We start from the raw sequence: 17950 nt of genomic DNA, 5'->3' as shown, positions 1-17950 counted from the left end.
TCCCGCTCCTCTCCTTTTTGACTCATTTTTACCCACCTCCCTGCCCCAGAATCGCCCAATGCTGTGTCTGTTGGCATTATAGTCCTTGCACACTCCACCAGACAGCATTCTCCTCTCCCCCCACCTGTACACTGCTATCCCTTTGCCTTCCCTGACCCCTCCAGTTGCTGCTTGCATCCTACATGATGGTTGCATTCCGCCCTGAGCTGCCGGAGTTGGCAGTAATGTGTGCATGAGGTGTGCTTGCTTGTGTGTATGACTGGTGTGTGTTTCTCTTATGCTGATGAAGGCTTTGGCCGAAAGTTTTGTGTAAGTGTCTTTTAATTGTGCCTGTATGTAACTTAATGTGTATTGTTTACAGTAAGCAGCAATCTGCCTTTTCCTACATTGTGTGATATTGGTCACTGCTTCCTTGGTAGCGCATTATTGTATGTAGACTGTACATACTAAATCAGTAGTATGTCAAATGGTCATAATTGTAATTATTGTATTGCTATTTGTGTTGGTGAATAAATCCCAGTAAATTTAATACATTTCAATGACTTCTGTGTTAATTGTGTGTCATGTACAATCAAAGCATCACACACTAATTAGAGTAAAAGAATTAATTCTCAACTTTTCTACCATTAATGTGTATGTTTTAGGACAAGATTGTGTATTAGAACAACTGTTCGTGTTGTTGTGGCCTTCAGTCCTGAGACTGGTTTGATGCAGCTCTCCATACTACTCTATCCTGTGCAAGCTTCATCATCTCCCAGTACCTACTGCAGCCCACATCCTTCTGAATCTGCTTAGTGTATTCATCTCTTGGTCTCCCTCTACGATTTTTACCCTCCACCCTGCCCTCCAGTACTAAATTGGTGATCTCTCGATGCCTCAGAACATGTCCTACCAACCGATCCCTTCTTCTGGTCAAGTTGTGCCACAAACTCCTCTTCTCCCCAATTCTATTCAATACCTCCTCATTAGTTATGTGATCTACCCATCTAATCTTCAGCATTCTTCTGTAGCACCACATTTTGAAAGCTTCTATTCTCTTCTTGTCTAAACTATTTATCGTCCATGTTTCACTTCCATACATGGCTACACTCCATACAAATACTTTCAGAAACGACTTCCTGACACTTAAATCAATACTCGATGTTAACAAATTTCTCTTCTTCAGAAACTCTTTCCTTGCCATTGCCAGTCTACATTTTATATCCTCTCTACTTTGACCATCATCAGTTATTTTGCTCCCCAAATAGCAAAACTCCTTTACTACTTTAAGTGTCTCATTTCCTAATCTAATTCCCTCAGCATCACCCGACTTAATTCAACTACAGTCCATTATCCTTGTTTTGCTTTTGTTGATGGTCATCTTATATCCTTCTTTCAAGACACTGTCCATTCCGTTCAACTGCTCTTCCAAGTCCTTTGCTGTCTCTGACAGAATTACAATGTCATTGGCGAACCTCAAAGTTTTTATTTCTTCTCCGTGGATTTTAATACCTACTCCAAATTTTTATTTTGTTTCCTTTACTACTTGCTCAATATACAGACTGAATAGAATCGGGGATAGGCTACAAACCTGTATCACTCCCTTTCCAACCACTGTTTCCCTTTCATGTCCCTCGACTCTTATAACTGCCATCTGGTTTCTGTACAAATTGTAAATAGCCTTTCGCTCCCTGTATTGTACCCCTGCCACCTTCAGAATTTGAAAGAGAGTATTCCAGTCAACATTGTCAAAATCTTTCTCTTAAGTCTACAAATGCTAGGAACATAGGTTTGCGTTTCATTAATCTTTCTTCTAAGATAAGTCGTAGGGTCAGTATTGCCTCACGTGTTCCAACGTTTCTACGGAATCCAAACTGATCTTCCCTGAGGTCGGCTACTACCAGTTTTTCCATTCGTCTGTAAAGAATTCGCATTAGTGTTTTGCAGCTGTGCCTTATTAAACTGATAGTTCGGTAATTTTCACATCTGTCAGCACCTGCTTTCTTTGGGATTGGAATTATTATATTCTTCTTGAAGTCTGAGGGAATTTCACCTGTCTCATACATCTTGCTCTCCAGATGGTAGAGTTTTGTCAGGAGCGGCTCTCCCAAGGCTATCAGTAGTGCTAATGGAATGCTGTCTACTCCTGAGGCCTTGTTTCGACTCAGGTCTTTCAGTATTCTGTCGAACTCTTCACGCAGTATCGTATCTCCCAGTTCATCTTCATCTACATCCTCTTCCATTTCCATAATATTGTCCTCAAGAACATCGCCCCTGTATAGACCCTCTATATACTCTTTCCACCTTTCTGCTTTCCCTTCTTTGCTTAGAACTGGATTCCCATCTGAGCTCTTGATATTCATGCAAGTGGTTCTCTTTTCTCCAAAGGTCTCTTTAATTTTCCTGTAGGCAGTGTATATCTTACCCCTCATGAGATAAGGCTCTGCATCCTTACATTTGTCCTCTAGCCATCCCTGCTTAGCCATTTTGCACTTCCTGTCGATCTCATTTTTGAGACGTTTGTATTCCTTTTTGCCTGCTTCATTTACTGCATTTTTATATTTTCTCCTTTCATCAATTAATTTCAGTATCTCTTCTGTTACCCAAGGATTTCTACTAGCCCTTGTCTTTTTACCTACTTGATCCTCTGCTGCCTTCACTATTTCATTCCTCAAAGCTACCCATTCTTCTTCTACTGCATTTATTCCCCCCATTCCTGTCAATTGTTCCCTTATGCTCTCCCTGAAACTCTGTACAACCTCTGGTTCTTTCAGTTTATCCGGGTCCCATCTCCTTAAACTCCCACCTTTTTGCAGTTTCTTCAGTTTTAATCTACAGTTCATAACCAACAGATTGTGGTCAGAGTCCACTTCTGCCCCTGGAAATGTCTTACAATTTAAAATCTGGTTCCTAAATCTCTGTCTTATCATTATATAATCTATCTGAAACCTTCTAGTATCTCCAGGGTTCTTCCATGTATACAATCTTCTTTCATGATTCTTGAACCAAGTGTCATGATCAAGTTATGCTCTGTGCAAAATTCTACCAGGCGGCTTCCTCTATAATTTCTTAGCCCCAGTCCATATTCACCTACTACGTTTCCTTCTCTTCCTTTTCCTATTGTCGAATTCCAGTCACCCATGACTATTAAATTTTCGTCTCCCTTCAGTACCTGAATAATTTCTTTTATCTCATCATACATTTCATCAATTTCTTCATCATCTGCAGAGCTAGTTGGCATATAAACTTGTACTACTGTAGTAGGCGTGGGCTTTGTGTCTATCTTGGCCTCAATAATGTGTTCACTATGCTGTTTGTAGTAGCTTACCCGCACTCCTATTTTCTTATTCATTATTAAAGCTACTCCTGAGTTACCCCTATTTGATTTTGTATTTATAACCCTGTATTCACCCGACCAAAAGTCTGGTTCCTGCTGCCACCGACCTTCACTAATTCCCACTATATCCAACTTTAACCTATCCATTTTCCTTTTTAAATTTTCTAACCTACCTGCCTGATTAAGGGATCAGACATTCCACGCTCCGATCTGTAGAACGCCAGTTTTCTTTCTCCTGATAACAACGTCCTCCTGCGTAGTCCCCGCCCGGAGATCCGAATCGGGGTCTATTATACCTCCGGAATATTTTACCCATCATTTAATCATACAGTAAAGCTGCATGCCCTCCAGAAAAATAGAACAACCATTATTTCAAAACTATTTTAGAAATCACTATGAATTAAGTGACATTCTCTGAAGTCGGTGAAAATTTCAGGGAACAAACTATGGCTCTGGTAAGATGGAACTTCTATCACTGACAATGTGAATGCTATTAGTTACTCGACATTTATCACAACGCATCTACTTGTTAAACAGCCAGGCAAATTAGTAGTCAAGGAATTTCTTTTTATAAACTTCACACTTTATGCTAAATATTTAATGTGTTTCAATGCTTTCTAAATTATTATCTGTATTACACAAATTAATGCACCAGAAAACCCAAGGGTATGCTGTTGCATTAATATTCAGTAGAAATTTGCTCAGTGTTATAAATAGTGAGGCATATTACTTAGTGCCCTGGCTCTACTAAAATGTGCTTTTTTTGTATTCCAGACCAAACTGTTTATTTGCCCAGGAGGGAAATGACACCCCGGAAGGCAAAAGAAATAAGTAACACAAAGAAGTACAACCTCGAAGAATTTGAAGAAGACTCTGACTCTGAGGATATGGACAGCGATCCCGCATGGACTCCAGCAGCTAAAGTGAGTGGCTATGTCTTTATTGAAGCTCTTTCTGTGGATAATTGAATGTTGAATGTGGGCTTGGATTTAAATGCAACAATAGATGTTGGCAGGCACCACACAGGTAACATTGTGAATGAAGAATAATTAATAACTCATTAAGCCTTCAAACATGTCAGTTTTTTTGACAATAGCAGCATGCTTGTGTATACTGTTTGTGGGTTCTTTATTGAAATGGACTTCGCTATACAGAAATAACTAACAAGGGAAACTCCCCATCTCAACCCCTCAGATTTAGTGGTAAAATGGCCCAGTGGATTGCCCCTCAAAAACTGAACATAGATCACACATTAAACCAGGAAGAAGGTGTACTGAACTGCGTAAAAAGAAGCAAATTAGAAACAGTGAATGGACTAAGCTCAAGATGGTAACATTAAGTGATTTGTAAAAATCACCACATCATGGATGTGTGATCACAGTGTTGGATTGTTTAGTGGGAGATCCATGTTCAAATCTCGCTCCTACCCCATTATTATTATTATTTCTTTCTTGTCTCAGACGTTAAGTCTGGTTAAAAATGGAAGGTGACGCGGACCTTGATCAAGCGTGACTTCCTTTTAACTGTATGGTATATGTTACATTGCATTTAGGAACTTTCGGGTAATTGAACAAGTGTCAATATCTGGTAATAAATGTTGTGTATACTTGTGATCTGTATCCAGTTGTGTTGGTTCCTAGGTTTGTTGCTTGGTAATAACAGAACATGAGGTGTCGATTTACTTCATCTGACCATCTCATCCTCTGTCTTTGTTTTCCTTCTAGGGTGGTTGCAGGAAGCATATCCTGCAAATCACCTCTATTTGGATTTGAATCATTTTCCAGTTGGCTAGCAGTGTTGTTACCATTGTGGGTGGGCATAGGGTTCAAGCGTCGTCCCCGACCATGATGGCGCTTGTCCGAGGCTTCTTTAGTTCTGTCCTGAACCAACTAATCACACTAAAAGGGGGGTTAGCCCTATTAGTGGTTTGTTCTTTTTGTCGCCTTTTACGACTGGCAGAACATACCGGAGGCCTATTCTTTTCCCGGGCCTCCACGGGTTATTATTATTATTATTATTATTTTCATAACATTATGTACTTTCTGTCCAGTCATTTTTATGATCATTTCATCTATGTTCATTCAGTTGTTGTTCAGACACAATAGTGTGTGCATACCTGTTTATTAGTTAGCAGTTTCATACACTGAAGAGCTGAAGAAACTGACACACTGGCCTAATATTGTGTAGGGCCCCCATGAGCATGCAGAAGTGCCACAGTATGATGTGGCAATGATTCAACTAATGTCTGAAGTAGTGCTGGAGGGAATTGACACCATGAATCCTGCAGGGCTGTCCATAAATCCGTAAGAGTACGAGGGGGTGGAGATCTCTTCTGAACATCACATTGCAAGGCATCTCAGCTGTGGTCAATAATGTTCATGTCCGGGGAGTTCGGTGGCCAGCAGAAGTGTTTAAACTCAGGAGAGTGTTCTTGGAGCCACTCTGTAGCAATTATGGACGTGTGGAGTGTCGCATTGCTCTGCTAAAATTGCCAAAGTCCATCGAAATGCACAGTGGACATGAATGGATGCAGGTGATCAGACAGGATGCTTACATATGTTTCACCTGTTGGAGTCTATCTAGACATATCAGAGGTCCTATATTATTCCAACTGCACGCACCCCACACCATTACTGAGCCTCCACCAGCTTGAACAGTTGCCTGCTGACATGCTGGGTCCATGGATTCATGAGGTTGTCTCCATATCCCTACCTGTCCATCCACTCGATACAATCTGAAACAGGACTCATAGGATCAGGCAACATGTTTCCAGTCATCAGAAGTCTAATGTCGATGTTGACAAGCCCAGGCAAGGCGTAAAGCTTTGTACCATGCAATCATCAAGGGTACATGAGTGAGCCTTTGGCTCCAAAAGCCCATATTGATGATGTTTCATTGAGTGGTTTGCATGCTGAATCTTGTTGATGACCCAGTATTGAAATCTGCAACAATTTGCGGAAGGGTTGCACTTCTGTCTCATTGAACGATTCTCTTCAGTCATCATTGGTCACGTTCTTGCAGGATCTTTTTCCTGACGCAGCAATATCGGAGATTTGATGTTTTACTGGATTCGTGATATTCACGGTACACTTGTGAAATGGTTGTATGGGAAAATCCCCACTTCATCGCTACCTTGAAGATGCTGTGTACCATTACTCGTGCGCTGACTTAGACACCACAGTCAAACTCATTTAAATTCTTATAACTTGCCATTGAAGCAGCAATAAATGATCTAAGAACTACACTATGTACTTGTTGTCTTACATAGGCATTTCCGACCACAGCACCCTATTCTGCCTGTTTACATATCTCTGCATTTGAATATGGATGCCTATACCAGTTTCTTTGGCACTTCAGTGCATAACAGCTGTGCTATAGGGTGCAGAAATGAAAGCCTGCAACTTATTTAGCCATTTTAAAGATGTTCTCACTTTTACTAATGACATATCCGGACTATATGAACAGATGTACTTTTTTGCCAAGGATTTGTATTTCATACCAGCCTGATGTTTTTTTGATATATAAATAAGATAAAGATTCATGATTCCATCATTGTTGAACATGAAGTGTGTGAATGACTGCAAATGGTCTCCAAGTAGCCAAACATAACCATTTCCAGCCAATGATCAGTTAAATTGGACCATAGCACCCAGCCGATTCTATGCAAACACAGGTCACACCATTATGAAGCCACCACCAGCTTGCACAGTGCCTTATTGACAACTTGGGTCCATGGTTTCACGGGGTCTGCACCATACTCAAACCCTACCATCAGCTGTTACCATCTGAAACTTGGGCTCATCTGTCCAGGACAAGGTTTTCCAGTTGTTTAAGGTCCAACCGACATGGTCACAAATCCAAGTAAGGTGCTGCAGGCAATGTTTTGCTGTTAGTAGAGGTACTCATGTTGGATGTCTGCAGCCATAGCCCATTAATGCCAAATTGTGCAGTGATGCCCTAACTTATATGTTAATCATTTGTCCCATATTGATTTCTGCAGCTATTTCTTGCAGTATTACTTGTCTGTTTGCACTGACAACTCTATGCAGACGTTGCTGCTTTCAGTTACTAAGTGGAGGCTGTTGGCTTGTGTGTTGTCCACGGTAATAGTTAATGCCTGAAATTTGGTATTCTTAGCACACTCTTGACACTGTGGATCTCAGAATATTGAGTCTCCAATGATATCTGAAATGGAATGTCCCATGTGTCTAGCTCCAACAAACATTCTGCTTTTGGAATCTATTAATTCCTGTTGTGCGGCCATAATCCTGCCAGAAACCCTTTCATATGTGTTCCATGAGTACAAATGATAGCTCTGCTAATGCACTGCCCTTTTATACCTTATTTATGCGATACTACTGCCATCTGTATATGTGCGTATAGCCATCCGGTGATTTTTGTCACCTCAGTGTAGTACAGAGGAGCTGGCATTGGAAGGAAGATCCAGCATGTTGTGCTCAGCAGTGTATTCCACCAATTTTCGGCCAACTCTGTTATTTGCGAAAGTCGGGCAGTTGTAGTTCATTCTTGTGGACTGCTTGTTGGTAGCCATGTTCACAGAAAAGGCTGTGCAAAAGTTGCAGCAAAACTGGTATGTGTGAGGATAATTTGGAAAGTAAGATCCAATTTCTTGTATAACATAAATCAACACAGATTTTTTCAAATATCTTTTTTGTATTTAATTCCTTACATGTTTATTTTCCTGCATAGTTTTCATATTGGTTTAAACATTTGTCATAACATTCTTCAAGCTATTATATCCCTAAGTCACAGATGTCTGCCACCTGTGAGGAAGTCTTTAGGTGCTTCTTTCATCTCATCATCTGTTGCGAAGTGCTTGTCACTGAGAAACTCCTTTAGGTGCCAAAACAAGAGAAAATTGTTTGGCACCAAGTCTATACTGATTAGTGTGTGGACAATCTGTTCCCATCCAAAAATCTGGTCAGATTTTGGGTGTAAATGGCAGAATGGGGTCTGGCATTGTCATGCAGCAACAAAATTCAAAATGTCAGGAAACAGTGTCACTTATTCTGTATTACACATCAAAGTTTAGTCATGTTAGAACAGTAACTGACTGCATTTATTGTTATCCCTCACTGCATAAACTCAACCAACAAGACTCCATACCTATCCCAGAACACAGTTGCCATAACATTGTTTGTTGAGATTGTCTGTTTGGCCTTGACTTTGACTCTGATGATGTCATGTGACACGATTCCATTGACTGATATTAAGACTCTGGGGTCATGTGAGAACCCCTGCCTCATCTCTTGTGACAACATTCTGTAAAAATTGATCACCTTCCTTATGATATCAGTCCAAAAATTCAAGAGCACAAGCCACTCTTTCCATTTTGTGTTTCTCAGTAAGCAGCCTGGGAAACCAATGTGAACACAATCTGCAAAATTGCAACTTTTCACAGACAATTTTGTGCAAAGTTGTTCTACCCACATTCAAAAATTGCTATACTAAAGTTTAAATTGTGAATCACCAGTCTTTGCACATCTTTTTGTCCATGTATTTGATCAAATCTTCTGAGATCATTGATGGTCAGCCTGATCGCCATTCATCATAGACATTTTACTGTCTGTCTTTGAGGGCTCTCACCCATGTACACACTTTACTGACATTTATTGTATTGGGGCCATACACCTCACTTATCTGCTGATGAATTTCCGTTGCAGCAGTGTTCCTTGCTGTCAAAAACTGAATCACTGACTGTATTTCATAGTTGATGGGCTGATCAATTGTTTTAAACATTTTGAACTGATATCGGAAACGGCACACTGCAACAGTACCAATGCAAATTGTGTTGTGTGATGAGTAAGACATACCAGGAGTTGATGCACATGTGTCTTTGAGTATTAATGGATCGTTCAAGTAGCTACGGCGATTTAGGCTGTACTTCCTGGATAACCCTCTTAATATGACTGCTTTAATAGATGGCCCTGCCTCTGATAGGAAAGGTTGTACCTGTGATGGTGCTGAAATACGGTGAGCTGGATGAGTGCATAGGACAGGCCTTTCACCTGGGTTTTCAATACACATGTGATCCATGGGGCAAGGGGTTGGGAGTTCATGTGGCATAAGCATGGGTCAGGTTACTTTTTAAACTGGGTGGGCAGTGGAATACCACTTTTGGAGGAGCAGGAAGGATTGTTGGTAGGATGATCCTCTTTTATGAGCCCTGGTGAAGTATGTGGTTTAGCAGTACTGGTTCGGGGTAATTAGATATTGGTTAATTAGAGTGGTGTTCCTTTACAGTTGGTTCAGCAGATTGGTCGAAGATGTGGTTTAGGAGGTATGTTTGCAGACTTGGTTTGGACAAATCCCTCTTTCTGATAACTTCAGCAAGACCTTCAACATAGTGGACAAGGGATTGCTCATCATTGCAGATGTGCCATGTGCAGGTGGCCAGACTACATGGGAATGATTTTTTGGCGTGGAAGGGATGACAGCTAACAGAATGCAGGTACTGTTAGTGGGGTACTGTCGGTGGTTAATGGATTTGATATGGACAGAGATATGGATGAGGCCATCAGAGAAGTGGAGCTCAGTGTCCAAGAAGGTGGCACATGGGGTTGAGAAAGGCCTGCTGAAATGGATGGGAAATAAGGTGCTGAGGCTGTGGAGGAATGAGGATAGGGTATCTCGGAACTTGGTCAAGATCATGAGGATATCTTTAATGAATTTGAACCAGATTTTGAGTGGCTTAGAAAGTTTCTGGCCCATAAACAGATTTACATAGGAGTGTGCCATATAGGTGCCCATGCTCATGCCATGGATTTGTTTGTATATCTTCCCTTCAAAGAAGTAGTAGTTATATGTGAGCCTGTAGTTAGCTAGATGTGTAATGAATGAGGTGGTGGATCTGCAGTTTGAAGGAAACTGGGGGAGATAGTGTTCAATAGTAGCAAAGCAATGGACACAGAGGATGATGATGTAGAGAGAAGTGGCATCAACAGTGATGAGTAGGGGCTCAGGTAGCACATAGGGGAACTTGTTGACGTATAGAGAAATGATGTCAACAATGACAAGTAGGGGTTTAGGTGGTAATGGGTGGGAATGGTTTGTATCAATGACATGGATGGTAATCAGGTTAATGGAATTGGGGGAACATGTAGTAGGTGGGTGTATTGGGGGGAGGGGGGTTGTCATTAGGATGAGAAGGAAGATGGATTTGAGGGAGTGAATTTGGGATGTGCCTAAGGAATTGAGTAGGGGTTGGAGGTTATTCTGGACTTCTGAAATGGGATCACAGTGGAAGGGCATTATTGTGGAGATAGGGGGAAAATAGGCAGATACCTTCTGTCAGATAATCATTGCAGTTCATCATGACAGTAGTGGAGACTTTGTCTACAGGATGGATGAACAGCATGGGTTCTGTCTTAAAGTTGTGAATAGGCATTCTTCCCTCTGTTAAGAGGTTTGTGTCTTTGCAGAAGGATCTAGGAGAGGAAGCTGTGACCAGGTTGAAGATAAGGAATTACTGGACTAGGTTGTGGTTAGGTGGGAGTGGCAGATGGTCATACAGAGATATGAACAGGGAGACAAAAGGTTCAGTGTTGATGTGTAGTCAGTTTGGGTTGGTGAGGTTGATGGCAAGAAATGTTTCCGCTGTAAGGGTCAGAAGAAGGAGTGTCTGCATTTTATGAGTCCACTATTATCAAGCTTGAATATGGGGCTGAAGGTTTTTGCATAGGCCTTAAAATTTTGTGGGACTGAGGTCTTTGGTATATAAGTTAACTAATGCTATTTCCATCCCCTTCTCCATAATCTACCCCTTCTCTGTTCTGTCTTCCTCTTCCAGGCCACTACTCAATTGCAGCACCACAAGTCTTCCTGTCTGCTCCAGAATGAGCTCTCTCGTGCCTCTTCTTCGCGCCCATCAGCTACCCCTCCCTCCATCCCTCGCTCCTCTCCAACATTCTTTCTCCACTTGCCTGCTTCACATGACACAATCCCTCACCTTAGTCAAGTTGTGGTGCTGGTATACTTTTATTGGCAAGGGCAACGTAGCCATGCAGGTGTACGTTTATTACGTACTAGTTACCTCTGAAAAAGGATATTATCCAAAAATGTAACATTTTCAGTCCTAGATATGTGTTATCAACCAGTTGGCACCTCAACTGTTTGATAAGTTGCTATCTATATCTACATTTATACTCCGCAAGCCACCCAGTGGTGTGTGGCGGAGGGCACTTTACGTGCCACTGTCATTACCTCCCTTTCCTGTTCCAGTCGCGTTTGGTTCACGGGAAGAACAACTGCTGGAAAGCCTCCGTGCGTGCTCGAATCTCTCTAATTTTACATTTGTGATCTCCTCGGGAGGTATGAGTAGGGGGAAGCAATATATTCGATACCTCATCCAGAAACGCACCCTCTCGAAATCTGGACAGCAAGCTACACTGCGATGCAGAGTGCCTCTCTTGCAGAGTCTGCCACTTGAGTTGGCTTAACATCTCCGTAACGCTATCACGCTTACCAAATAACCCTGTGACGAAACGCGCCGCTCTCCTTTGGATCTTCTCTATCTCCTCCGTCAACCTGACCTGGTACGGATCCCACACAGATGAGCAAACTCAAGTATAGGTCGAACGAGTGTTTTGTAAGCCACCTCCTTTGTTGATGGACTACATTTTCTAAGGACTCTCTCAATGAATCTCAACCTGGTACCCGCCTTACCAACAATTAATTTTATATGATCATTCCACTTCAAATCATTCCGCACGCATAATCCCAGATATTTTACAGAAATAACTGCTACCAGTGTTTGTTCCGCTATCATATAATCATACAATAAAGGATCCTTCTTTCTATGTATTTGCAATATATTACGTTTGTCTATGTTAAGGGTCAGTTGCCACTCCCTGCACCGAGTGCCTATTCGCTGCAGATCTCCCTGCATTTCACTGCAATTTTCTAAAGCTGCAACTTCTCTGTATACTACAGCATCATCTGCGAAAAGCTGCATGGAGCTTCCGACACTATCTACAAGGTAATTTATATATGTATTGTGAAAAGCAATGGTCCCATAACACTCCCCTGTGGCACGCCAGAGGTTACTTTAATGTCTGTAAACGTCTCTCCATTGAGAACAACATGCTGTGTTCTGTTTGCTAAAAACTCTTCAATCCAGCCACACAGCTGGTCTTATATTCCGTAGGCTCTTACTTTGTTTATCAGGTGACAGTGCGGAACTGTATCGAGCGCCTTCCGGAAGTCAAGGACAATGGCATCTACCTGGAAGCCTGTATCTAATATTTTCTGGGTCTCATGAACAAATAAAGCGAGTTGGGTCTCACACGATCGCTGTTTCCGGAATCCATGTTGATTCCTACAGAGCAGATTCTGGGTTTCCAGAAACGACATGATACGCGAGCAAAAAACATGTTCTAAAATTCTACAACAGATCGACATCAGAGATATAGTTCTATAGTTTTGTGCATCTGCTCGACGACCCTTCTTGAAGACTGGGACTACCTGTGCTCTTTTCCAATCATTTGGAACCTCCCGTTCCTCTAGAGACTTGCAGTACATGGCTGTTAGAAGGGGGGCAAGTTCTTTCGCGTACTCTGTCTAGAATCGAATTGGTATCCTGTCAGGTCCAGTGGACTTTCCTCTGTTGAGTGATTTCAGTTGCTTTTCTATTCCTTGGACACTTATTTTGATGTCAGACATTTTTTCGTTTGTGCGAGGATTTAGAGAAGGAACTGCAGTGCTGTCTTCCTCTGTGAAACAGCTTTGGAAAAAGGTGTTTAGTATTTCAGCTTTATGAATGTCGTCCTCTGTTTCAATGTCATCATCATCCCGGAGTGTCTGGATATGCTGTTTCGAGCCACTTACTGATTTAATGTAAGACCAGAACTTCCTAAGATTTTCTGTCAAGTCGATACATAGAATTTTACTTTCAAATTCAGTGAATTCACTGAACGCTTCACGCGTAGCCCTCCTTACGCTAACTTTGACATTGTTTAGCTTCTGTTTGTCTGAGAGATTTTGGCTGCGTTTATACTTACAGTGGAGCTCTCTTTGCCTTCGCAGTAGTTTCCTAAATTTGTTGTTGAACCACAGTGGGTTTTTCCCATCCCTCACAGTTTTAGTTGGCACGTACCTGTCTAAAACGTATTTTACGATTGCCTTGAACTTTTTCCATAAACACTCAACATTGTCAGTGTCGGAACAGAAATTTTTGTTTTGATCTGTTAGGTAGTCTGAAATCTGCCTTCTATTACTCTTGCTAAACAGATAAACCTTCCTCCCTTTATTTATATTCCTATTTACTTCCATATTCAGGGATGCTGCAATTGCCTTATGATCACTGAGTCCCTGTTCTGCACTTACACAGTCGAAAAGTTCGGGTCTGTTTGTTATCAGTAGGTCCAAGATGTTATCTCCACGAGTTGATTCTCTGTTTGATTGCTCGAGGTAATATTCGGATAGTGCACTCAGTATAATGTCACTTGATGCTCTGTCCCTACCACCCGTCCTAAACATCTGAGTGTTCCAGTCTATATCTGGTAAATTGAAATTTCCACCTAAGACTATTACATGCTGAGGAAATTTATGTGAAATGTATTCCAGATTTTCTCTCAGTTGTTCTGCCACTAATGCTGCTGAGTCGGGAGGTTGGTAAAAGGAGCCAATTATTAACCTAGCTCGGTTGTTAAGCGTAACCTCCACACATAATAACTCACAGAAACTATCCACTTCTACTAACAGCGACAAACACGCCACCTCCAGTTGCATGCAATCTAACCTTTCCAAACACCGTCTGTGCCTTTGTAAAAATTTCGGCAAAATTTATCTCTGGCTTCAGCCAGCTTTCTGTACCTATAACAATTTCAGCTTCGGTGCTTTCTATCAGCGCTTGAAGTTCTGGTACTTTACCAGTGCAGCTTCGACAGTTTACAATTACAATACCGATTGCTGCTTGGTCCCCGCATGTCCTGACTTTGCCCCGCACCCTTTGAGGGTGTTGCCCTTTCTGTACTTACCCGAGGCCATCTAACCTAAAAAACCACCCAGTCCACGCCACACAACCCCTGCTACCCATGTAGCCGCCTGCTGTGTGTAGTGGACTCCTGACCTATCCAGCCGAACCCGAAACCCCACCAGCCTATGGCGCAAGTCAAGAAATCTGCAGCCTACACGGTCGCAGAACCGTCTCAGCCTCTGATTCAGACCCTCCACTCGGCTCTGTACCGAAGGTCTGCAGTCAGTCCTGTCGATGATGCTGCAGATGGTGAGCTCTGCTTTCATCCCGCTAGCGAGACTGGCAGTCTTCACCAAATCAGATAGCTGCCGGAAGCGAGAGAGGATTTCCTCCGATCCATAGCGACACACATCATTGGTGCCGACATGAGTGACCACCTGCAGATGGGTGCACCCTGTACCCTGCATGGCATCCAGAAGGACCCTTTCCACATCTGGCATGCTTCCCCCCGGTATGCCCACGGAGTTCACATTGGTTTTCTTCCCCTCTCTTGCTGCCATATCCCTAAGGGGCCCCATTACATGCCTGACGTTGGAGCTCCCAACTACCAGTAAGCCCACCCTCTGTGACCGCCCAGATCTTGCAGACTGAGGGGCAACCTCTGGAACAGGACAAGCAGCCATGTCTGGCTGAAGATCAGTATCAGCCGGAGACAGAGCCTGAAACCGGTTCATCAGAAAAACTGGAGAGGCCTTCCGTTCAGCCCTCCGGAATGTCTTTTGCCCCCTGCCACACCTCGAGATGACCTCCCACTCTACCACGGGTGAGGGGTCGGCCTCAATGTGGGCAGTATCCCGGGCAGCCACAGCGTTAGTCCGATCGGGGGATGCGTGGGCCGAGCTGGCCATCCCTGACAAACCCCCATCCGGACCGCCACAGTGATGCCCATTGGCAACAGCCTCAAGTTGTGTGACCGAAGCCAACACTGCCTGAAGCTGGGAGCGAAGGGATGCCAACGCAGCCCGCATCCAAACACAGCAGTCGCAGTCCCTATCCATGCTAAAAACTGTTGTGCAAAGATCGTATGAACTAATCTACAGGGAGCACAAACAATTCGACACAAAATGTAAACGATTATTAAAATACAAGATTGCTTAGTAAATGCACTAATGCTGCTACTTGCGCACTGCTGACACACTGCTTGGCGGCAGAAGGAGACTACGCGATTTTACACTATTCAGGTACTAAAGCGCGATGCTACAACTCTCAAATACTATAATACGCCCGAAATTTATGAATTAAACAATGCAAGTACCCAAAAACACGCAAAGAAATTAAGAATTAAACTATGTAACAAATAAGTGAGCTAAGAGTATACGACTTGCTGCTGGCAGCTGCTTATCCAACGGTGGCAGGGAGCGCACTGGCTGTGACCAACCGACACTGGCCATTCAAAACAAAAACAGAAGACAGATGACTACGCGAATTTATACTATTCAGGTACTAAAGCACTATGCTACAACTCTCAAATACTGTAATACACCTGAAATTTATGAATTAAACAATGCAAGTATACAAAAACACGCCAATAAATTAAGAATTAAACTATGTAAAAAATAAGTGAGCTAAGAGTATATGACTTGCTGCTGGCAGTTGCTTATCCAGCGGTGGCAGGGAGCACACTCCTTTATCCCATCCATTATTTATGATGTGATTAATTAGACAATTTTAGTATCTCGTATAACTGCCTCTCGCTGTAATACAGTCCTGCAATTTTCGTCAGAGACTATGATAGAGCTTCAGATATCATCCTGGGAGAGAGTGTTATATGCCATTTCTACTGTGTGTCAAGGGATGTTTCTGGTAATGCTGACCCAGCACATCCCTCATGTGTTCAATAAGAGATGGGTCTGGCTGCTGTTGCTTGGTACAGTTTGGCAGTTGCCACTCCTCTGACTTATATGTATTACCAAATAACAATCACAATACCTAGGCAGAATCTACTCTTATCACAAAATACCACTGGATGCCATTCACCCACCATTTGGGGTGTGTTTCACAGTGATAATACAATTGAACTTCACTGAAATTCAGTTAAGTGCATGAACTGTTGTATCCTGGAGTGTCTGTCATGGTTACGTATCCATTAAGACGTTTGAATGAACTGACCCTTTTGTTTCAGAAAGTATTATACAGTGGTGTGCACAGCATTTACTCCATTTACAAATTTTGGCTTTGAATTATTGCCTTTACTGCCTTCTTCCAATTTCTCTTGAAAATACATGTTTCTGCTGTTCAAGTGTTGGTGTCATTTAGTTTTAATTTTCTGCTAATGCAAGCAAACAATTACTGACACATTAACTTGAAAGCTGGGTGGTGTGGTATAGGATGGGCTGGGATGGGAGGAAAGCTACGCAGTGGTCAACTTCATATCTCATGTAATTGAAACTTGAGCAACAAACCCTAAATCCAGCACTGAAGTTGTGTAAGCTAACCAAGTTTGTGACATCATTCAACAAACTACATACACGGTGTATCAAAAAGAATCATATGATTTAAAAAAAAAAAAAAAAAATAATCGTAACTATTATGTTATTTGAGATATGTGTGTGAACAATATACTGTTGGAAAGAGCAAACTCTTGAGTTTTACAAGGTTCCTGCTAGGTACCAGCAGTGTGTGCGGATGTCAGTCTAGTAAAAATGATGTCAGGGCAACAGAAAGCGTTTTGTGTTCTACGTTGTGTGCATTGCGGATCAGTAATAACTGTTCAGCGTGGCTTTCGTATTAGGTATTGTGTGGATCCTCCTACAGCACAGAGCATTAGATGATGGTAAGAACAATTCCAAGAAACAGGTTGTTTGTGTAAAGGCAAATTGCTGGGCCACCCTCAAGTGTCTGACACAGATGTCGAACACATCCACCATAGTTTCACGAGGATTCCACAGAAATCCATTCAACGTGCAGCTCGACATGCCCTTGATGCCTATCTGGTGTCTGTTGCATTGATGTCTACACATGAAACCATGTACAAAATTCAGCTATGCAAGCTCTTTGTGAAGGTGACAAACAATAATGTGTAGAGTTCTGTAATTTCGTTCTTGGCAAGATAGAGGATGACAGCTTTCTTCCACGCTTAGTGTTTAGTGATGAGGCAACATTCCATTTAAATGGAAAGGTGAACTCTCATAATGTGGGAATATTGGGTATGGAACAACCACATGAAGTTGTACATTAGAGGGACTCTCCAAAATTTAATGTGTTTTGTGCAGTTTCACGGGAAAAGGCATATGGTCCATTTTTGTTTGCTGAAAACACTGTTATGGAATGCACATATCTCGACGCTTTAGAACTTTCTTTTCCCACAGTTGGAGACTGATTTGAACAACTTCATTTACCAACAGGATGGGGCACTGCCATACTGGCATCTGGAAGTGCAAAAATTTTTAAATCAAATTACTGAATGATAGATTGGTCGCACTGGACCAAATGATTCAGCCTTACATTACTGGCCTTCCAAGGTCAGCGGACCTGACTGTATGTGATTATTTCTTGTGGGGGTTTATAAAAGACTCTGTTTGTGTGCTACCGTTACCAACAACAATGAATGAACTGAGACAGCACATAACAACAGCTGTGGAAGCTGTAATTCAAGACATGCTCACTGCAGTGTTAATTCAAGACATGCTCACTGCAGT

General features: G+C 42.2%; 1 protein-coding gene across 2 annotated transcripts in view; it reads left to right on the top strand.

Annotated features, from left to right (window-relative positions):
• The window catches only part of LOC126473340 (uncharacterized), a 138788-nt gene that overhangs the window by 37101 nt on the left and 83737 nt on the right, over positions 1-17950 (top strand). For both annotated transcript variants that reach the window (XM_050100336.1, XM_050100335.1), the window contains exon 3: positions 4091-4239. In XM_050100336.1, coding sequence (XP_049956293.1) covers positions 4091-4239 — 149 coding nt within the window. The remainder of the gene's footprint in view (positions 1-4090; positions 4240-17950) is intronic.

The sequence above is a fragment of the Schistocerca serialis genome, chromosome 4, assembly GCF_023864345.2.
Source record: "Schistocerca serialis cubense isolate TAMUIC-IGC-003099 chromosome 4, iqSchSeri2.2, whole genome shotgun sequence".
Taxonomy (NCBI): Eukaryota; Metazoa; Arthropoda; class Insecta; order Orthoptera; family Acrididae; genus Schistocerca; species Schistocerca serialis.
Note: the sequence above shows the minus strand (reverse complement) of the source record. Positions and strands in the feature narration are given on the sequence as shown.